Here is a 22,966-nt window from a genome sequence, read left to right as displayed (position 1 = left end):
TACACATTGGTAGGAATAGCATTTTTGGGGAAAACATTAAAGCACTACAGAGCGAATTTAAGAGATTAGGTAGAAGATGAACTAAATTGCATTTATTTCAATGCAAGGGTTCTTACAGGTAAGGCTAATGAACTCAGGCATGTTTAAGAACATGGGATTGGGATGTCATTACAGAAACTTGGCTGTGAGATGGACAAGACCGGCAGCTCAATGTTTGGTTTTAGATGCTATAGGAAGGATAGAAAAGGAGGCAAGAAAATAATGGGATTGGCATTTTTGAATAAAGAATACATTATAGCTGTAACTAGAGAAGATATTTCTGAAAAATCGTCCAGTGAAAATCTATGGTTAGAAATTAGAAATAAGAAAGGGAAGATGACCTTGATGGGATTGTACTGTAGACCTCCCAATAGTAAGAGGGAAATTGAGAAACAAAAATGCAGAGTGATCTCAGATATATGGAAGTATAATAAGGTTGTAACAGTGAGGCATTTTAATTCTCCAAACATTGTCTGAGGCTACCATTGTGTTAAAGGTTTGGATGGTGGATAATTTGTCAAATGTGTTCAAGAAAATTTTCTTTAGGGTGTAGGTTTGCTCGCTGAGTTGTAGGTTTGATATTCAGACGTTTCATTACCTGGCTAGGTAACATCATCAGTGACGACCTCCAAGTGAAGCGAAGCTGTTGTCTCCTGCTTTCTATTTATATCTTTCTCCTGGATGGGGTTCCTGGGGTTTGTGGTGATGTCATTTCCTGTTCATTTTCTGAGGGGTTGATAGATGGCATCTAGATCTGTGTGTTTGTTTATGGCATTGTGGTTGGAGTGCCAGGCCTCTAGGAATTCTCTAGCATGTCTTTGCTTAGCCTGTCCCAGTCGAAATGGTGTTTTTTTTTTAGGTTTTTTTTCCAGGAGAAAAACATAAATAGAAAGCAGGAGACAACAGCTTCGCTTCACTTGGAGGTCACCACTGATGATGTTACCTAGCCAGGTAATGAAACGTCTGGATATCAAACCTACAGCTCAGCGAGCAAACCTACACCCTAAACCTCAACCTGAGCTACAAACCTTCACAAACCTTGCAAAAAATTTTCTTTATCAGTATATGGATGCTCCTACTAGAGAAGGAGCAAAAGTAAACCTTCTTTTGGGAAATAAAACAGGGCAGCTGACTGAAGTAAAAGTGGGGGATCACTTTCAGTTAAGCAATCATAATTCCATTAGTTTTAAAATAGTTATAGAAAAGGATAAGCCTTCCATAAAAGTTAAAGGTTTTAATTGGAGTAAGGCAAATTTTAATGGTCGGAGACAAGAACTTTCAAAAGTTGATTGGAGTAGACTGTTTGCAGGCAAAAGGACGTCTGACAAGTGGGAGACTTTCAAGAGTGTGATGATGCAAGTTCGGAGGCATTGTGTTCCTGCTAGAGTGAAAGGTAAGGCTGGTAAGATTAAGGAAGAATAGATGAATAAAGATACCGAGGTTCTAGTCAAGAATTAAAGAGAGTCTTATTTTAAATATAGACAACTTGGTTCAATTGAATCTCTTAATCAATATAAAGAGCGTAGGCAGAAGTGGGTACTGCAGATGCTGGAGATTAGAGTCAAGATTGGAGTGTGCTGGAAAGGCACAGCAGATCAGGCAGCATCCAAGGAGGAGAAAAATCAACGTTTCGAGCAAAAGCCCTTCATCAGGAATGAGGACATCCGACAAGTGGGAGACATTCAAGAGTGTGATGATGCAAGTTCAGAGGCATTCCCGATGAAGGGCTTTTGCCTGAAATGTTGATTTTCATACTCCTTGGATGCTGCCTGACCCACTGTGCTTTTCCAGCACCACTCTAATAAAGAGTGTAGGGCCATTCTTAAGAAAGAAATCAGGAAGGCAAAGGGAGAACATGAGATAGCATTGGTAAATAATGTTAAGGATAATCCAAAGAGATTCTACAAATCCATTCAGGGCAAGAGGGTAACTAAAGAGAAGGTAGGGCCCCTTAAAGATCAATGGGGCTGTCTTTGTGTTGAACTCCACCACCTGATGGAGATGGGAGAGATACTAAATGAATATTTCGCATCAGTTTTTACTGTGAAGAAAGAAATGGAGACTAAAGAATGCAGAGAAATAAATTTTGATGTTTTAAAAACAGTTCACATTACAGAAAAGGAAGATTAGGAGGTCTTAGAGAATATAAGGGTGGATAAATCTCCAGGACCTGACCTAAGGTACCCCATAATATTGTGGGAAATAAGGGAGGAGATTGTGAGACCCCTTACAGAAATATTTGCATCATCTATAACTGCAGGTGAGGTGCCTGATGACTGGAGGGTAGCTAATGTTGTACCTTTGTTTAAGAAAGGTTGTAAGGAGAAACGAGAGAATTATATAGTCCTGTCAGTCTGATTTCAGTTGTAGGTGAATTGTTGAGGTGATTTTAAAAGACAGGATTTGTGGAATTTAGAGAGGCAAAAAATTATTAGGGACAGTCAACATGTTTTTGTGTGAGGAAAATCATGTCTCTCAAACTTGTTTGAGTTTTTTGAGGAAGTTACCAAAAAGATTGAGGAGGGCAGAGCAGTAGACATTGTTTACTTGGACTTAATTAGTAAAGTTAGGTCACATGGGATTCAGGGTGAGCCTGGAGACAGAGAGTGGCGGTGGAGGGTTGCTTTTCAGACTGGAGGCCTGTCACCAGCAGTGTTCCACAGGGATCAGTTCTGTATCCTCTTTTGTTTATCATTTACATAAGTGATTTGGATGAGAATATAGAAGGCGTGGTTAGTAAGTTTGCAGACAATATCAAAATTCGTGGCATAGTAGACAATGAAGAAGGTTTTCGAAGATTACAAAGGGATCTTGATGAAATGGGTCAACGGGCTGAACAATGACAGATGGTTTTCAATCTGGATAAATGCAAGGTATTGCATATTGGTACAACGAACAAGGGTAGGACTTGCACAATTAATGGTAGGGCTGTGGGTTGTGTTGTAGAACAGAGGGAGCTAGGGGTTCAGGTGCATAATTCTTTGAAGTTTGCGTTCCATATTGATTGGATGGTTAAAAAGATGTTTGGCACGCTTGCCTTCATTGCTCAGTCCTTTGAGTATAGGATTGGGGCTTTACTGGACATTGGTGAGGCCTCTTCTAGAATACTGTGTCCAGTTCTGGTTGTCCAGTTATAGGAAAGGTATTATTAAGCTGAAGAAAGTTTGGAAGAGATTGACCAGGATGTTGCTGGGTATGGAAGGTCTGAGTTATAATGAAAGGCTGTTAGGCAGGGACGTTTATTCAGCGGAGCATAGGAGGTTGAGAGGTGACCTTATAGAAGTTTATAAAATAATAAGGGATATAGATAGAATAAATGGTAGTTCTCTTCTCCCTCGGATTGGGACCTTAAAGACTAGGGGCACATTTTTAAGATGAGAGGAGAGAGATTTTAAAAAGACATGAGGGGCAAATTTTTTACACAGAGGGTGGTGCGTGTGTGGAATGAATTTCCTGAAGAAGAGGTGGATGACGACACAATTACAACATTTAAAAGACATTTGGATAAATACATGAATAGGAAAGGTTTGGAGGGATATGGGCCAGAAGCAGGCAGGTGGGACTAGTTTAGTTCAGGATTATGTTCAGCATGGACCTAGTTGGACTGAAGAGTTTGTTTCTGTGCTGTGTAACTCTAAGACTAATTTCACCAGAAACACCTTGGGACATTTCTTGAAATTAAAAACACTACTGAAATATTTTGTTATGCGATCTCCATCTTTCCTTCACCTCGCAATGAAAAGTTCTCGAGGAGCACTGAATCTTGGGAAATGTTTTATACCTTACACAATTAAAGAAGAAATATTTCAGTCCTTCATACTTGAGTTTTCACACTTTCACTTACATTTTACATCAGGTAAAAATTAATTTAAACATGATCTATTTTCTATTAATCTGTTACTGACACAACTGAATTTATAAGAATGTTAAATCTGATAGCGGTATCACCTTTGGGTATCCCAGGTCAGATATATCATGACAAAAGATATAATAACATGGTGTCAGTGTACTACAAGCTAATTTTTGAAGATGTGTCAACCTCGCACATTAGCTAACTTCAAGTGTGTGTGCTCTTTTTCTGAATTGTTGAACTTTTTGTGTAGTTGAACCTCTTACTGAGCCTTGTTCTCAGTAAGAATTGGGGACCAGTGTCCAAAATAATTTCACATCTAGACTGGTAGAGAAAGAAGATTTTTATCCTATTGCTCTTGATTGGATTCTAACCAGAAATGAACCAATAGTGTATTATTTGCAATACTTTTTCTCTCAAATATTTGGTTTGCTGATAGATTCATGTTGGTAAATTGGAACTTCTTTCACAAAAAACGCTTGTTTAGTGAATCTAAGAACTCACTGTAGCAATTGTCTGATGTTTAGGAATGCATAGTTTTTTACTTGTCTTACGTATTTTGGTGCTGCTTTCCTGAGTTACGTTTGAGATTTTTGGAGAGATTGTTGTGCTATTTGGCATTACCACCCCGTCATTGCGTCTCTTTTTCTTAAGGGCTTTCTTCTGCTGCAGAGCAGCTGCTGAAAGATCTGTTTTACTGCTATCACTCTCAATGTCTTTGTATGAATGTTCTTTTGTAAAGTCTGGATGTTGAAAAATGTGCACTTCTGCGCTGGCCCTAGAAATGCAAATAAAAAACAATATACCTATGAACTCCATTACAAATAAATTGAAGATATGTTTTAAATGATTAAATATAGATTCTATGTTATGAATGGTGGTAAAACATAAAGAGTGCTATGAGCAAGAATTTTATCTAAATTCCATGTACACCTCTGGTAAGTTCCATATTCCCCTATATAATTAAAGAATGGTGTAGAATGAGCAAAATACAATATTTGACTTCACTGTTGTAAATACAGAATAAGCTGTTATATCTTCTCATTTTATGTCAAGTAAATTTCAGTTCAGAAATGTTATCACATTTCTGGAAAATTTACTTGCATAATATTAGAGTAACAATCCATATATACTAATAGCTCCAAGAACTGCACTTTAAATAAACGTTATGGAGTGTGTTCAAATTCACAACTATAGTAATTGTTTTTGGGAGGTTTTAACCATTAATCAAAATATTGGAAATTTTGCATTGTTGGCATACAAGCCTATAGTAACCATTGGGTCAGAATGCACTCAATAAATGTTTGACTCAATAGTTTACAATGATTCACAAATTGGAAACCATGTGAAATTACAAACTTTAGGATTTTAGGAAAATTATGCTCAAACCTTTACTGGAATAATGAGACTTCTGAGTAACAAAAATCTGTTAACAGATCCATTCAACCATTCACATCATTGGTAGAAAAAGATTTACTCCCTTTTGATTTTTCAAAAGACACCGTTGATATGTGAGAATTAAATATCAGTAATAATTTTGACATTTGAAATGCAAAAAATAATCTGGAGCTAAAATTAACATGGAAGATAATTATACCAAGCTTCCATAAGAAATAGGAACAGGAGTAGACCATTCAGTCCCTCAAGCCTGCTCTGCTATTCAAGGGATCATGGCTGATTCAATACTCCTCACTTCCATTTTCCTGCCCTTTCTCCAAAACTCTTGACTCGCCTACTGATCAAGAATTTATCTTAGCTTTAAATACACACAAATCAAAAAGTGTGGTGCTGAAAAGCACAGCAGTCAGGCAGCATCCAAGGATCAGGAGAGTTGACGTTTTGAGCACAAGGAATGTCATTTCCAGCATTTACAGTCCTCACTTTCTCCTCCTTAAATATACACAAGGACTCTGTCCCCCTGCCCTCTGTGGCAAGGACTTCCAAAGACAGTCAACCCTCGGAGAGGATTATGGGGGTAATCCTCCCATCTTCCAAACTCCAAAGACTTCTAACTATCCACATTTGTGTTGCACACTGGCAACTGTAGACTTGATATTTATTTATTTGACAATCATTCAAATCATTGTTCATCTGAGTTTACAATTCTCATCTTTATGATTAAATTCCTTCTTACACTTGCCCTTTGTCAGTACCTTCCTTTGCCCCTCCAAACCAACCACAGTCCTCTAAATATCTGCTCCTTTAACTCTGGGTTTTTTTAGATTAGATTAGATTACTTACAGTGTGGAAACAGGCCCTTCGGCCCAACAAATCCACACCGCCCCGTTGAAGCGCAACCCACCCATACCCCTACGTTTACCCCTTACCTAACACTACGGGCAATTTAGCACGGCCAATTCACCTGACCTGCACATCTTTGGACTGTGGGAGGAAACCGGAGCACCCGGAGGAAACCCACGCAGACACTGGGAGAACGTACAAACTCCACACAGTTAGTCGCCTGAGGCGGGAATTGAACCCGGGTCTCTGGCGCTGTGAGGCAGCAGTGCTAACCGCTGTGGCACCGTGCCGCCCACTGCCACCCTTCTACTCCCCCACCCCCAAATCAATTAGCATTGACAGTCATACATACAATGGTAAAACAAGGACTGCAGATGCTGGAAACCAGAGTCTAGATTACAGTGGTTCTGGAAAAGCACAGCATCCGAGGAGCAGGAAAATCGACATTTCAGGCAAAAGCCCTTCATACATACAATGGTCCAGACTCTATAGCATGAAATTCCGGCACCTCTCTCTCTCTCTCTCTCTCTCGAACTTCATTAATTCTCCATGGGAAAATTCTTCTTCCCTCAGTCTTAATTTGATGCCCCTTAATTCTGAGACTGTACCACCTGGTCCTAGACTCTCCCATGAGAGGAAACATCCTCTCAGCATTTACCCTGTCAATCCTGTATGTGTTAATGAGATCACCTCTCATTCTTCTAAACTCCAATGATTGAAGTCCGAATCTGTTTAATCTTTGCTCATCAGACAATCCCTCCATGCTGGGGATCATTTTAGTGAGCCTTCTCTGAATTGCCTCCAATGAAGTAATACCTTTCCTGAAGTAAGGGGACCAAAATTGCTCACCGTACTCCAGATGTGGTCTCACCAGCAGCTTGTACAATTGTTGTAAGACTTCCCTACTCTTATACACTCATCCCCTTGAAATAAGGGCTAATGTTCCATTAGCCTCTGTGATTACCTGCTGCACCCATATGCTAGCTTTAAGTTTTTATGAACAAATACCCACAAGTCCCTTTTTGTCGCATCTTTCTGCAGCTTTTCTCCATTGCACTCTGTTCTTTTGTTCTTACTTTCAAAATGAACAACTTCACATTTGCTAACTTTCTTCCCATGTAAACATACTTGGAAAGGCAAGGACTGATTAGGGATAGTCAAAATGGCTTTGTGGGTGGGAATTAATGTCTCGCAAATTTGATTGAGTTTCTTGAACAAGTAATAAAGAGGATTGATGAGGGCAGAGCAGTGGACATAATCTATACTGACTTCAGTGAGGTGTTCAACAAGGTTCCCCATGGGAGACTGATTAGCAAGGTTGGATCTCATGGAATACAGGAAGAACTAATCATTTGGATACAGAACTGGCTCAAAGGGAGAAGACAGAGGGTGGTAGTGGAGGGTTGTTTTTCACATTGGAGGCCTGTGACCAGTGGAGTGCCACATGGATTGATGCTGGGTCCTCTACTTTTCGCCATTTATATAATAATTTGGATGTGAGCATAAGAGGTATAGTTAGTAAGTTTGCAGGCGACACCAAAATTGGGAGTGTAGTGGACAGCAAAGAAGGTTACCTCAGATTATATCAGGATCTTGATCAGATGGGCCAATGGGCTGAGAAGTGGCAGGTGGAGTTTAATTTAGATAAATGTGAGGTTCTGCGTTTTGGGATAGCAAATCTTAGCAGGGCTTATACACTTAATGGTAAGGTCCTAGGGGGTGTTGCTGAACAAAGAGTCCTTGGAGTGCAGGTTCATAGCTCTTTGAAAGTGGAGTCGCAGGTAGATAGGATAATGAAGAAGGCGTTTGGTATGCTTTCCTTTATTGGTCGGAGTATGGAGTATAGGAGTTGGGAGATCATATTATAGCTGTATAGGACATTGGTTAGGCCACTGTTGGAATATTGCCTGCAATTCTGGTCTCCTTCCTATCGGAAGGATGTTGTGAAACTTGAAAGGGTTCAGAAAAAATTTACAAGTATGTTACCAAGGTTGGAGGATTTCAGCCATAGGGAGACGTTGAATAGACTGGAGCTGTTTTCCCTGGAGCGTCGGAGATTGAGGGGTGACCTTATAGAGGTTTATAAAATCATGAGGGCCATGGATAGGATTAATAGACAAAGTCTTTTCCCTGGGGTGGGTGTACAGAACTAGAGGGCATAGGTTTAGGGTGAGGGGGGGAAAGATATAAAAGGGATCTAAGGGGCAACCTTTTCATGCAGAGGGTGATACATGTATGGAATGAGCTGCCAGAGGAAGTGGTGGAGCTTAGTACAATTGCAACATTTAAAAGGCATCTGGATGGGTATATGAATAGGAATGGTTTGGAGGGATATGGCAAGTGGGGCTAGATTGGGTTGCGATATCTGGTCAGCATGGATGAGTTGGACCAAAGGGTCTGTTTCTGTGCTGCACATCTCTATGACTCTAAATATTCTGCCACTGCTTCATTATAATTTGATTCCAAAACTTTTCCAACAATAGATGTTAGCCTAATAGGCTTATAGTTATCTGCTCTTTGTGGTTCTCTGCTTTTTCCTCGAAAGAAGGCCTGAATTGTCCCCATCCACCACCACCCTCCTCTGCCTTGCAAGCTCATTGTCATTTTGAACAACTTCTCCTTTAAAACCTCTTACTTCCTTCAGGTCAAAGATGTAGCCATGGATACCGTCATGGGCCCCAGTTATGCCTGCCTCTTTGTGGTGTATACGGAACATTCCTTGTTTCAGTCCTACTTGGGTCCTTCCCCACATTTTAACCAGAATATTGATTACATCATTGGTGCTGCTTCTCTATCTTGTCTGTAATTGGAACAATGTATCAATTTGTCTCCCAATTTCCATCCTTTTCTCACCTTTACCTGGCCCATCTCTGACTCCTACACTCCCTTGACATCTCTCTTCCACTTCTGGGGATAGGCTGGCCACTGATAACAATTACAAACTCATTGAACCCCCAGTTACCTTGACTATATTCTCACACCTTGTTTCCTATAAGGACTCCATTCCATTCTCTTGGTTTCGCTGTTTCCATCTCATCTGTTCTAATGATGTCCACAGCAGTGCCTCAGAAATGTTCCACCTTTTTCCTCAACGAAGGATTGCCTGCTTCCATGGTTGACAGGGCAGTTGCCATGTCTAATCCATTTCCTGCAATTCTACCCTGACCCCTTCTCTTGCCTCCCACAACAACAAGATGGTCCCCCTAGTCCTCATGTTCCATGCCACTAGCCTCCTCATCCAAAGAATCATTAGCTGCCATTTTTGCCATCACCAGTAGGATGCCATTACCAGTCATATTATCTATCCCCTCTTCTCCTATTCTACAGGAACCTCCAGGACAACCTGATCCACTTCTCCACCACTCCCAACACCTCCCCACACCCCCATGGCAACTTCTTATGCAACCACAGAATCTATCTGTTTCCCTATTCGCTCCTCACTCTCCAAGGATGCAGACACACTTCTAACTGAAGCGGTGATTTATCTGAAATTCACTCAATCTAAAGTACTTGATTGCTTTTCACAATACGGTCTACTCTACAATGGGGAGATGAAATGTAGGCTGGATGACCACTTTGTGGGACATTTACATTCTTCCGGAAAAATTATCCCAAGTTTCATTTGCCTGCTGCTTCAAAACACTACTGTGTTCCCATGCCACCATGACTCAGGCTAGTTGCAGTGCTTTAACAGTGAGGTTCAACATAAGCTGAAGGAACAACAGCTCATTTTCCACTTGGGGACCTTACAACTTTCAGGACTCAACATTGAGTTTAACAACTTTAGAGCATGAACTATCTATTATCCACCCTACACTCCATGTCCTGTCATGATTTGGTTTCTTTCATTACAACCAACCCATTTTCACTGTTTCATTATGTCCATTTATCATCTAATTAGTTTCTCATTCCCTGGCTTACTGTCGAAAATTCCTTTATCTGCCTACTTTTGTTTTCTTTCTCTGGGCTCTATTTCCACCTATCTGCTCATCTTTTTTCTCATACCTGCCATCAGCGTAAATGCTACCGTTTCCGAGCTGCTGTTATTTTTGAAGAAAGATAACTGGACGTAAACTCTGTTTTCTCTCCAAGGATGCTGCCAGATCTACTGAGTTTCTCCAGCAATTTCTATTTTTGGATGATGATCTTCATCATCCACGGTTCTTTGTTTTATTTTCTTTCCATGAAACTATTTTTTTTTACTTTTATTAAGTAGTGTCACAGCATTACACCATGGCAGAAGTAAAGTCCTCCTGAATTTAAGGCCTTGGCTGCTAAGATGCCATACAGGGTAGCATAGGTAATTATTCTTTTACACAAGCCATTTATATTGAACAAAGAAACCCAAAAAAAAGCTCAGATGACCATTTGTACCTTCTATATAGCAACAAACTGACCAGTATATGATTTACACAACTTTGTGAATGAATTTTAAAAATGTTTTTATGAGCTTTATTTATGGTTTATAGGGGAACATTTTGTGTACAGATATTATAGTTACATGATTTTATTAATGCGTATTGCAGTATATGAAATCTTGTATCCATTACAAGAAAATCATCCAGTTCTGGAGACTAATACAAATTGTACTGTGTTGTACATTTTCTTAAATTCTTTTTAAACATATTTTACATTTGAGCATTTCATTAGGTTTAATTAGTAAATGATAAGAATGATGACAGAATTGAAGCAACATAAACCATTTGCATTTGATCTATTGTTGCAGAAATTGCATATAAAATGAAAAAGGGCAATTTATATTCATAAGTTCTTTTCTCTTCCAAGTGTAACCATAATGCAATTAGGAACATAGACCTCTGTGGACCTTTCATTGGAAGATTGCCAAAAGAGCGCAATGCAGCTGAGGAAATGTCAAAGTTAATTAAATTTAAATGTATGTATATATTATTTAATTTTGGTAATAAAAATACTTGCACAGTTGCAGGCCTTATTTCAAATACCACATTGTTGTACAGTGGCTCTAGTGAATACACCATAATAGCCGCCAAAGGCTCTAATAGTTTTATTATATAATAATTTATCCATTGCTAAGAAGACATTCTGATGGTGGCTGTATGTTTAGATCTCTTTTGGGATTCAATTATATTATCTTGGAAATGAATAGAAGTGCTGTGTAACTTAGCAATTGAGGAATATTTTAATACCATTTCCATGTCAGAAATATGGGGTGGAATTTTATGTTCCCTGGAGTAGCATGGGCAACAGCAAGAAAATTGTGGGTGGAAATAATTGGAGTCTTAATATTGAAGAAACATTTCCCAATTTTCTCCTTAAGCTTTAAATGGCAACTTAAGAATCTCATTATTAAACAGTGCTACCTTATTTCAATGTATTTGCACCTCATTATACCTCAACTTGCTTCATCTCTATCCCACTTCCAATTCTCACGTCCTGCCCTGAGAAGATAGACAGTGTCAATTCTCAACATTGAATTTGTTAAATGTGTACAAGAAAATTTTTGGTGCAGGCACAGAGGCTTAGTGGTTAGCACTGCTGCCTCAAAGCGCCAGAGACTCGGGTTTGATTCTAGCCTTGAGCGACTGTCTGTGTGGAGTTTGCAAATTCTCCCCATGTCTGCTTGTGTTTCCTCTCAGTGCTCTGGTTTCTTCCCATAGTCCAAAGATGTTATAGGAAGGATGTTGTGAAATTTGAAAGGGTTCAGAAAAGATTTACAAAGATGTTGCCAGGGTTGGAGGGCTTGAGCTATGGGAGAGCCTGAATAGGCAGGGGCTATTTTCCCTGGAGTGTCAGAGGCTGAGGAGTGACCTCATACAAGTTTGTAAAATCATGAGGGGCATGGATCGGGTGAATAGCCAAAGTCTTTAAAAGGGGCGGCATGGCGGCTCAGTGGTTAGCACTACTGCCTCACAGCACCAGGGTCCCAGGTTCAATTCCAGCCTCGGGCAATTGTCTGTGTGGAGTTTGTACATTCTCCCTCTGTCTGCGTGGGTTTCCTCCGGGTGCTCCGGTTTCCTTCCACAGTCCAAAGATGTGTAGGTCAGGTGAATTGGGGATGCTAAATTGCCCATAGTGAGAGGTGCATTAGTCAGAGGGAAGTGGGTCAAGGTGGGTTTCTCTTAAGAGGGTCGATGTGGACTGGTTGGGCCGAAGGGTCTGTTTCCACACTATAGGGAATCTAATATAATCTAAATTTGTGAATGTACCTACTAAAAACTAAGCAATACCAGACATTCTGTTGGGGAATAAGGCAGGGGAAGTCCCTGAGATGTGGGGAAACACTTTGGGACAACTGATCACAATTCTATTAGTTTTAAAATAGTTGTGGAAAAGGATAGAATTGATTAAAAAGTTAAAGTTCAAAATTGGAGTAAGGCTCCAATTTTGACGATATTAGACAGGAACTTTCAAAGGTTGATTGGGAGAGTTTATTTGTAGGCAAAGGCATGGTTGGGAAGTGGGAGACTTTTCAGAATGAAATAATGAGAATTCAAAGATAGTATGTTCCTGTGAAGGACAAAGCTGGGTAAGTGTAGGAAATGCTGAATGACTAGAGAAATTGGATATGTGGTTGAGAAAAAGGAGGGATATATCAGGTATAGACAGCTGGGATTGAGTGAATCCCTAGAAGAGTATAAGGACAGTCGGAGTATACTTAAGAAGGAAATCAGGGGAGCAAAAACGGGACATGAGAGGGTGCAGAAAAGATTTACAAGGATGTTGCCAGGACAGGAGGGTTTGAGCTCGAGGGAGAAGCTTAATAGAATGGGGCCTTTTCCCCCAGAGTATCGGAGACTGAAGGGTGACCTTAGAGGTTTATAAAATCGTGAGGGGTATGGATAAGATGAATAGCCAAGGTCTTTTATCTGGGGTGAGGAAATCCAAAACTACAGGACGTAGGTTTAAAGTGAGAGGGGAAAGATTTTTAAAAAGTCTTAGGAGTAACTTTTTCATGTAGAGGATGTTGCGTATATGGAATGAGCTGCCAGAAGAAGTGGTGGAAGTGGTACAATTATGACACTTAAGTGGCACGTGGATGAACCAGAAGGGTTTAGAGGGATATGGGCCAAATGCTGGCAAATGGGACTAGGTCAGATTAGGATGTCTGATCAGTGCAGATGAGTTGGATTGAAGAGTCTGTTTCCATGCTCTATGACTATGAAAGTCGGCAGTTACTGGCAGCTGCATGACTTCATCCAACTCTGTCATAATCAGAATGTTCCTGTTTACACCATAGACTCTCTTTGTTGACATCAGCAAATCACCCGCCTTATCACATCATCATGCTTCCTTGCAGTCTAGCTCTCACGTTATGCACACACTCATTGCACATATTTTCATAGGATGCATCTTAAGGTTCTAAATTTCTTAGCACTCATTCATTCTACAATTATTTAGAGACAGGGAGAAAGCCAGGACGGCAGATGCTGGAATTCAGAGTCAAGATGTGTGGAAAACCACAGCCAGTCAGGCAGCATCTGAAGAGCAGGAGAGTCGACGTTTCAAGCATAAGCTCTTCATCAGGAATGTGAAGTTACTTAGAGACAGTCAGTCTCTATGGCTTAGGTTGATATTATTAGCACTTCAGTGCTAAGTTACAGGCTTTTAGCTTCTGTGGCTTGCCTTGCTTTTTAGTGCAGAGGGAGAAAGAGGCAACTTGTCATGGTTGGGAACCACTGAATAGTCAAGGGAAACAACTAAACAGTGTGGTCAGAGTTTTGTCTTGTGTTAGAATATCAGTGTATGCCTGGACTATGTCTAACCAATATGTAACCTCTGATGTGTAACATAAGGATGATTTGGAGACACCGGTGTTGGACTGGGTGTACAAAGTTAAAAATCACACAACACCAGTCCAACAGGTCTAATTGGAAGCACACTAGCTTTTGGGTCACTGAGAGAATGATTACATTAAAAGGGGAAATTCAAGATAGAAAAGGGGGATCTCAGAGCATAGGCAGGTACAGAGAGCTTTGGGAAAAGAGGTTTTCACAAGTTGCTATCATTCTGAACTGTATTGGAGGAGCGTGGCTAACAAGAACATGGCAATTTGCAATTTCGTGAGCTCTAGAGATAAATTGGGATATTGACAGTTATATAAAGGGACTGAGCAAAAACAGGGGAGTTATAAGGTCATTGAGGACAGCAACATGAAAGGAAACAATAAGGATTTAAGATCACCTTGCATCTCAGGTGACCCTGCAAGTCACTCACAAGAGACACAAAGTTGAAACGTTACCATCTTCGATCCAAAGTTAACTGCACAATAATGATTCAAGATGATTGTATTTGCTTGCAGGGTGAGTAGAGTAAGTTATTGTTTTCTCTTTGGGGTGGGGTAACTTATTTGAATTTGAGGCCCAGGTATGGGCAATAGAAGTAATCCTGCCTCCACTGACTCAGTAACACCACTCATCTGCTATTGAATTCCACCCAATCAGCATTGTACAAGAGTGCACATTATAAGTTATGGGTTTTTAAAATTTATTCACCAGATGAGGGCATCACTGGTTATGTATTGCCCATGAATAATTGCCCAGAGGGCAATAAGAGTCAACCATATTGCTGTGCGTCTGGAATCACATGTCCAGATAAGGAAGGCAGTTTCCTTCGTGAAGGAAGTTTGTGAACCAGATGTGTTTTTCTGACAACTGACAATGGATTTCGGGTCATCATTAAACTCTTAATTCCTGATTTTTATTGAATTCAAGTTTCACCATCTGCCTTGGTGGGATTTGAACCCAGCTACCCAGAACATTACCTGGGTCTCTGGACTAATGATTAGTCCAGCACTAATATCACTAGGCAATCACCTCCCCCAATTCATATTGTTAGCACGAATTGCTTCCTTGATTGTGTCAGCTAAGCAAATGTAATCAGACACTAACATGAGTGTGACATGTGGGTTTGACATGTCTGAAATATATTCCATACGTATCACTGGAAGACAACACTTTGGAGCTGCTTCATTTGCACAATGAACTGTATGTATGCGAGGACATGGTCTGTGATGCGCAAGCATACCTTTTTTTTGGGGACGGGGCTATCACAGATGACTTCCTGCCAGAATTCCAGTCCCCCAGTGTAGCATGAATACTTTGGTTATGCAATGTACAAATTGAACATGCAAAATACCTCAAAATACCTCATTAAGGCATGACATTTCTTGCAAAACCTCCATTGCATTATGCATCAGGACATAACATGATGCTTCATTTGATTAACGTTAAGAGTTCAGCAATAGCATTAGTGAAATGGTGTTCTTCTTCAGACATTCTGCACAGATTATGTGGCACACATTGGAAATGGACATCACCATGGCTGGAGTCCTCTGGGCATTGCTTCAGATGCAAACACAAAATTGAAAGCAAGAGCAATTTCAATATTATCAGCAAGAACAGCAATCTCTGGTTGCTGCACAGCCTCCAGAAGGAGAAGAGTAGGAGAGGACTCCCCCAAGGAGATGAAGGAAAATGTTGTGACTCTACATCTACAAGCTTTGCTCATTCTCTACAGATGTCAGAAACTCAGTGCAGGACCAGAATGTGGATGTCCTGTGCCATCAACATCAAACTGTGTCATTTGCTGCAGTATGACTTTGTTCTGAAGAACCAGATAGCAATATAGTTGCCCTGAATTCTTATGCCAATGGCTCATATCAAGGAGCAACTGGAAACCTGTGTATTCTCCCATTCTTCGCCCGAAATATACAATTGAGATGTCACTGTTGCCACTTTATTCAGGTCACAGCTGTTCATATCCCCCCTCCTCCATAATCAGGAGAGACAGTCAGCCTAGGCAGTGACATTGTTCGTCATTGTCATATTCCCCCAAGTGCAAGATGCTACAGACTGTACCCAGGTTACTTTGAGAGCACCTAGTCACCAATCTCTAGAATATATAAAGGAAAGTGTCCACTATCAATGTTCAAATTATATGTGACCACTAATGCTCGATTTTGAAGGTGTGCGCTAGACATTCTGGGAGCTCTCATGACATGTACATACATGAGAACTCATAGGTTTATGTCTTCTTCCAAGGTTCTCAGGCCATTTAGAGGTGGCTGCTAAGAAAAAAGGCTCCTCCCTTCAAACATGTCTGATGACATCTTTATTAAACCCTCAGAATTGATGTAGAATGAAGACATAATGCTGAGATTTTGGAGAAGAGGTTGTGGATCAGGTTGTAAAATTGCTCGCAGAGCTGGTTGATTTGTTCTCAGATGTTTCATCACCATGTTAGATAACATCATCAGTGAAGCCTCCACTGAAGTGTTCATGTTCTGTTCTACTCGCTATTTGTGTGCCTCGCTTGGTGTGGTGGGTGATATCATTTCCGGTCCTGTTTCTGAGAATTTGGTAAATGAGGGCCAAATCTATATGTTTGTTAATGGAGTTCCAGTTTAAATGCCAAGCTTCTAGAAATTCCTGTGCATGTCTTTGTTTAGCGAACTGTTACCTAGCATGGTGATGAAACATCTGAGAACAAATCAACCAGCTCAGTGAGCAAATTTACAACCAGATATAATGCTGCCCATGCTACTATCAGAGCTATTGTGAAACAGACCATTGGCTTCTGTAAGATAGGATTTTGTTGTCTGCACCTCTGGTGGGGCTTTCACAACTGGATTGACAAAGGTGGTATGTCCTAAATACATAGGAAATGAGAAACTGACAGTAATCCTCAGGGTGAAGATGAGGATTACGACACTGATGAGTATGAATATCCAAGACAGCATGCTAGAGCAAAGTATCATTGAGTGCAATGATACTTTGAACCACATTAAAACACTTTAACTGTCAAAGTTTTTGAATGTTCTATAGCAAGTAATTCCACCTTGTGCAAAGGACATATCAGCCTGGTTATTTTTGCAATCCTTGACCTTTTTCTGTTGTCCATCTGATTGTACACTCGATATCATCGGGCATTTCTACTTTCAAGTATCTGCACATTACAGATCCTACTGACTGTTATGGAAAAAGCTGCAGTCTGGTAGGCAGAGCACTAACATCGCATTATGCTAAGCTTATGTAGCTCCAATGACTTTAGTTAACATAGGAAATCTCAGAGTGGTGCTGTGAGGTTTCTCATGCTAGGCAGTAGGTGGAAAGGAATCCTAAGGCATCTCCTTTGAGCCTTCCACAACCAGTTAGCCTTTAATATTTCAGGGTGCGTGTAGACTACTAAATTGCCCTAATTTCTTGAGCATCCTTTTTGACAATATTTAACCCGAAAGAGGTTAAATTTGGTGCAGTTTTCTCGGCAGACCACGGCACTTTGAGAGGGACGGTGGACATGTGAATTCCCATTGTACATTTTCCGATCTTTACCTACAGTGCACTCTTGAAAAGCTGACTAATCAAATAAAGCTTTAGCACCAAAAATGTGTGGAATCATCACTGATTCTGTATTCTCACTCACAAAGGTGGAGAATGTCTGCAGGCCAGGTCCTAATACAATCCCCATATGTTGCTTTTAGTCTCTGTGATGTTCACAATAAAGTGCAATGCCTTGGCTGCAGTCATCATTGTCAGAGTTCATAATATTTGATCTGCAGCCAAAGAGTTTGTTTCTTGAGAGAGATGAGAAAGGCTTGGCCTTTCCAAATTATTTCAGCCCTGGATTATCTGCTCATCTCTCACATAGGTGCAAATTAACCGGATCCAAACGTGACAAAGACACTAGATCAGAATTTTTAAGAGTGCAAGTGTATATATATTTTGAAGAGTGCAAGATATTTTATAAATGATGTGCCCTCAGTAAGCTTTTCCTTCCTTTCCCTCCCACTATGTGTAAATGCAATCCTGACTTGTAGAGTGCCAGTTCTGTAGTTGGGCCGGAAGGCCAAGAAGACATGGGCAATTGTCCAGCAGAGCATTTGGGCCTACAGAGCCCAGGCCTGATCAGTATATCCTGCCCAGAGGAAGGTTGACAGTCCTCAGCTGAAACTACTGCAGCATTGCACAGTCCAGGAACTGCACGGTCCAGACACTTCTGGAATGTCCTGAGAAGAACCTTTTGGGAGATCCTGTATGTCTCTCAGCTAGTAAAAGACTTATCATTATTTGTGAACTCTCAGATGACGTAGATGTGGAGCTGAGAGTCTCCACTGGTCTCTATGAGGCAGAGATTAACATTGTGCTGCTACTGTCTGCATAAAGAAAGCCAGAGAAGTTTTTGTGAAGAGGAATAAAAATTTGGCATCTCCTCCACTTCCCGCTCCTCCGCCCTTGAACCCCGCCCCTCCAATCGCCACCAGGACAGAACCCCACTGGTCCTCACCTACCACTCTACCAACCTCCAGATCCATCGTATCATCCTTCGTCATTTCTGCCACCTCCAAACAGACCCCACCACCAAGGATATATTTCCCTCCCCTCCCCTATCAGCGTTCCGAAAAGACCACTCCCTCCGCGACTCCCTCATCAGGTCCACACCACCCACCAACCCAACCTCCACTCCGGGCACCTTCCCCTGCAACCGCAAGAAATGTAAAACTTGCACCCACACATCCCCCATCACTTCCCTCCAAGGTCCCAAGGGATCCTTCCATATCCATCACAAATTCACCTGCACCTCCACACACATCATTTACTGCATCCGCTGCACCCGATTTGGCCTCCTCTACATTGGGGACTCAGGCCACCTACTTGTGGAACGTTTCAGAGAACACCTCTGGGACACCCGCACCAACCAACCAAACCGCCCTGTGGCTGAACACTTTAACTCCCCCTCCCACTCCGACAAGGACATGCAGGTCCTTGGCCTCCTCCATCGCCAGACCATGGCAACACAATTCCTGGAGGAAGAGCGGCTCATCTTCCGCCTAGGAACCCTCCAACCACAAGGGATAAATGCAGATTTCTCCAGCTTCCTCATTTCCCCTCCCCCCCACCTTTTCTCAGTCCCAACCCTCGGACTCAGCACCGCCTTCTTGACCTGCAATCTTCTTCCCGACCTCTCCACCGCCACCCCCTCTCCGGCCTATCACCCTCACCTTAACCTCCTTCCAATCGCATTCCCAACGCCCCTCCCCCTAATCCCTCCTCCCTACCTTTTATCTTAGCTTGCTTGGCACACCCTCCTCATTCCTGAAGAAGGGCTTACGCCTGAAACGTTGATTCTCCTGCTCCTTGGATGCTGCCTGACCTACTGTGCTTTTCCAGCAACACATTTTTCAGCTCTGATCTCCAGCATCTGCAGTACTCACTTCCTCCTAAAAATGAGTTAGTATTGGTGGTAATATGAGAGCAGTGCAGCGCGGAACTGTGAAGCTTACTGGGTTGGTTGTATCTTCACATCTATCCATCCTACATGAGGAGTGTGCTTTTCTCCATCTAGCTCAAGAATTTTCTCCTCATGTGGTATGAGGAGCCTTATGTTTGCCACACCTTTTCTGCTGGTCTTGACATCTTAGCCCAGTTATGAGACACCTTTTCCTGCAATGAGACAAAGGAAGAGATTGAGAATGATAGAAGTAAATGGAAGAGCAGTTAGCAATGATGTAGGAGTAGGAGAGTGAGTAGAAAATGCAGAGGACAGGAAGGGCTAGTAGTTTGGAAGGATGATGTGGATGAGAGATTGAGTGGACATGCTGCATGCAATAATGAGAGTTGTAGTTTATGACCTTGGTAAGAGGCGTGTACTATTGCAGTAAGAGGCGTGTACTATTGCAGTAATAGTGAGTGGTGGCCTTGTGATGTAGCATGGATGAGTGTGAAGTAGCATAATAAAGTGGTGGCAGAGTGCAGAAGATCATCATCTTTATATGCTGTTGTACATTTCGTTTTACCCTAGGCACAGCACTAAAGCATTGTCCTCTCCATCACCCTGTCCACTAGCACCTCCAGGTCCCTGTTGGGGCAAGGTGCCAGCTTCCTTTCTTGGCCATGTCCTCTGTGATAATGAGTATCACAATGTATAGGGCAGTTCCTGGCTTGTTCCTTGGTGCACAGCTTCGCTTTAAATGTAGTGCCAATTGATGAATGCCATGAGGTCCTGACAGTTGCAAGCACTTCCACCTTGTTGCATGGAGGGTCCATAGAGCCCAAATGCATAATTAACAAAAAGAACAGAAGATTGCATGAGAAAAGTCACCCTAAGTCATGGCAAACTAGGTACACTGAATCTTACTCGAAAAAATACTTAACACAAATAAGAAAATTCAACCATTTTTAAGTTTTTTAATCTCTCCACAGCTTTGTTTGTCTCTTCCTATTTCTATAATCTCCTCCAGTTTCATTGGTTCCATTTCTGTTTAAGCATCTTGTGCATTCCCTCTCCATTTAAGCTATTATTTGTGAGGCCATGTCTTCAGCTGCTGTAAGCTTACTCTGGACTTCACTCTTAAACGTTATTTGTCACCCTCTCCTCCTTTGCAACCCTTCTTATAAGACTCATCTATTTTGCTGAGCTTTTGTTACCTCTTTTAATCTACTTTGATTGACATCTCTAATTTTGACATCTTTGTGATGTTATTGTGAATGCAATTTGGTGGTTACATTAACTACTGTTAATTCAAACAATTACTCCCATTTGTCCGGTCATTCTGTGCTATTCTGGTAGAGACGTTCTAATTTGGATTTAATGAGCTAATGCCTATTTAAAAAGTGGACCAAGGAATGTCATATGTGCTTGTTGGATACTGATTGATCCTCATAACTTCCATACTTAAATATTAACATGTTCTCTTTCAGTTCAGAGCAGATACCTAAATTTAGTTCAAGATTATGCTGAGGATCACATGGAGATGCTCTCTGTCATGCTGAATGTGTGTTTAATATCACATTCTTATCTCAATTAATTGGATACCATGTGTCCCAAAGCATTGTGAAAATCAGGTCCAATCAAATCATTGTCAAAGAATAGGTTACAATTGAGCAAATTCAGTTGAACTTATTATTAGATTGAGTAATTTTACTTAATTAAATGTAACTTCTCGGAGTGAAGTGTATTGCTGTTGTAAATGCCACATTGTAGAAAACTGATAAGAAGCCTAAAGTGAACATTATATACTTTTCCCTTAAATCGATTAGAATAAGAGTTTTGAAAGATTTGTACACCATTTTTTGCATTGAGTACTCAGTTTCTTTTCCATGTAAGCATATTTTACAATGGTACAATTCGTCCCTCACAATAACGTACTTTGCCATCTTCTTTTTAAATCCATATGTGCAAAGTAAGCTGTGAAGCATTGATATACTCTGATAGTTCTTTAGTTCAGGCAGAAGCTCCCCATACAATTTAATTTCTTCTTCATAAAGTTTTGCATTCACTAGAACTGCTTTTCCTTTATCATCCCACTGAAAAACAATGATAATAGCATACATTTTATGGTGTCAATTCAATATATTTACTACAATAAGAAATTGAAATTGCAAAACAATACATTACTTCGTGTAAACCATGTATGTATTCCAATATTTAAAACATGTCCATACTGAACCATAGTATATAAAAATAATTACTGTCTTTGCTTTAACAGAACTGTAGTTTTTTTTTTAAATCAACAGGAATATTGATTGTTTGTCCCCAGGCTACTTTTATCAATTTGAAACTGAGCCAACCAGGCAGCTGTGATATATTCCCACAGGACAGGAAAATCATAACATGATCCTGGTAATTGTCAGATGTTTAGTTATAAAGAAGAGTCATACTGGTCCCAAAACATTAACTCTTTTTCGCTCTCCACAGATGCTGCCAGACCTGTTAAGTTTCTCTAACTTTCTCTGTGGTTGTTTCAATAACTGTGAGCTGCACTAAATCTGTTTTTTTTTTCATTCTTGAAGCAAAATTACAGCTTCAGTTTCAAAGTACTTCTTTTCCTTGCATGTGTGAGTGCCTGCAAACCAGCATAACATATGAATGTATGAAGTAGGAACAGGAATTTCCAATTGGCAGCTTAAACTTGCTCTGCCATTCAATAAGATCATGGGTGATCTGATTACTCCATAATTCCACCTACTCTCAATAACCTTTCATTCCCTTATCCAGAATCTATTTAGTTCCGCCTTAAAAGTGTTCAATGACTCTGCCTTCACCATTTACTTTGTTTCCACTACTTTTTGAGGCCAATTGACTCTCAGTGAGAAGCAATTCCTCATTATCTCTGTCATTGGTGACCCCTTATTTTTAACAGTGACTCTTGGCTCTAGGTTCTCTCATGCAGGAGGAAACATTGTTTCCACATCTACCTGGTCAACATCTGTCTGGAGCTTATATGTTTCAATCAAGTCACCTCTCACTCTTTTAAAATACAGTGGATACAAGCCTTACCTATACAACCTTACCACGTAAGTCAATCCACGCATTAGCCCAGCAAATCCCTCTAAACTGCTTCCAAATAATTTACGTCATTCTTTAAATAAAAGAGACCAACACAGTACAAAAACAGGAATTTCAGGAGAAACTCTGCAGGTCTGGTAGCATCTGTGAAGAGAAAGCAGAGTTTACATTTCTTTAGTACACAGTACTCCAGATGCGGTCTCACCATTGCCCAGTATAACTGAAGAATGATCTCCATACTTTTGTATTAAATTCTGCTTGCTACAACATTCTATTAGTCTTCCCAATCACTTGCCTGTATCTGCATGCCCATATACTGATTCACATCCCATGACACCCAGATCTCTCTGAGTTTTGTAATTTCTCTTTATTTAAATACTGTTTTTTTATTCTCCCTGCTAAAGAGTGCAATTTCACATTTTCCTACATTATACTCCATTTGCCAGATCTTTACTCATACACTTAACCTATCTGTATCCTTTTGTCCTCTTCAGAACTTACTTTCCTACCTACCTTTGCGTGATCAGTAAAGTTAACAATCAATCCGTTGATCTCTTCATTCAAATCATTCAT

General features: G+C 40.7%; 1 protein-coding gene across 1 annotated transcript in view; it reads right to left on the bottom strand.

Annotated features, from left to right (window-relative positions):
* Nucleotides 1-22,966, bottom strand: part of LOC148147347 (uncharacterized) — a 29,970-nt gene extending 7,004 nt beyond the window's left edge. Inside the window, exons 1-3 of the mRNA XM_087996148.1 lie at nucleotides 22,907-22,966; nucleotides 21,254-21,411; nucleotides 4,444-4,667 (exon numbers count right to left, since the gene is read on the bottom strand). Of these exons, the coding sequence (XP_087852274.1) occupies nucleotides 4,444-4,667; nucleotides 21,254-21,411; nucleotides 22,907-22,966 (442 nt within the window). The remainder of the gene's footprint in view (nucleotides 1-4,443; nucleotides 4,668-21,253; nucleotides 21,412-22,906) is intronic.

Source organism: Chiloscyllium plagiosum, unplaced genomic scaffold (assembly GCF_037043375.1).
Source record: "Chiloscyllium plagiosum isolate Xiang-an unplaced genomic scaffold, Cpla_swu_hap1 HiC_scaffold_17, whole genome shotgun sequence".
NCBI classification, from domain to species: Eukaryota; Metazoa; Chordata; class Chondrichthyes; order Orectolobiformes; family Hemiscylliidae; genus Chiloscyllium; species Chiloscyllium plagiosum.
The sequence above is the reverse complement of the archived record's forward strand: the minus strand, read 5'-3'. Positions and strand labels throughout refer to the sequence as shown.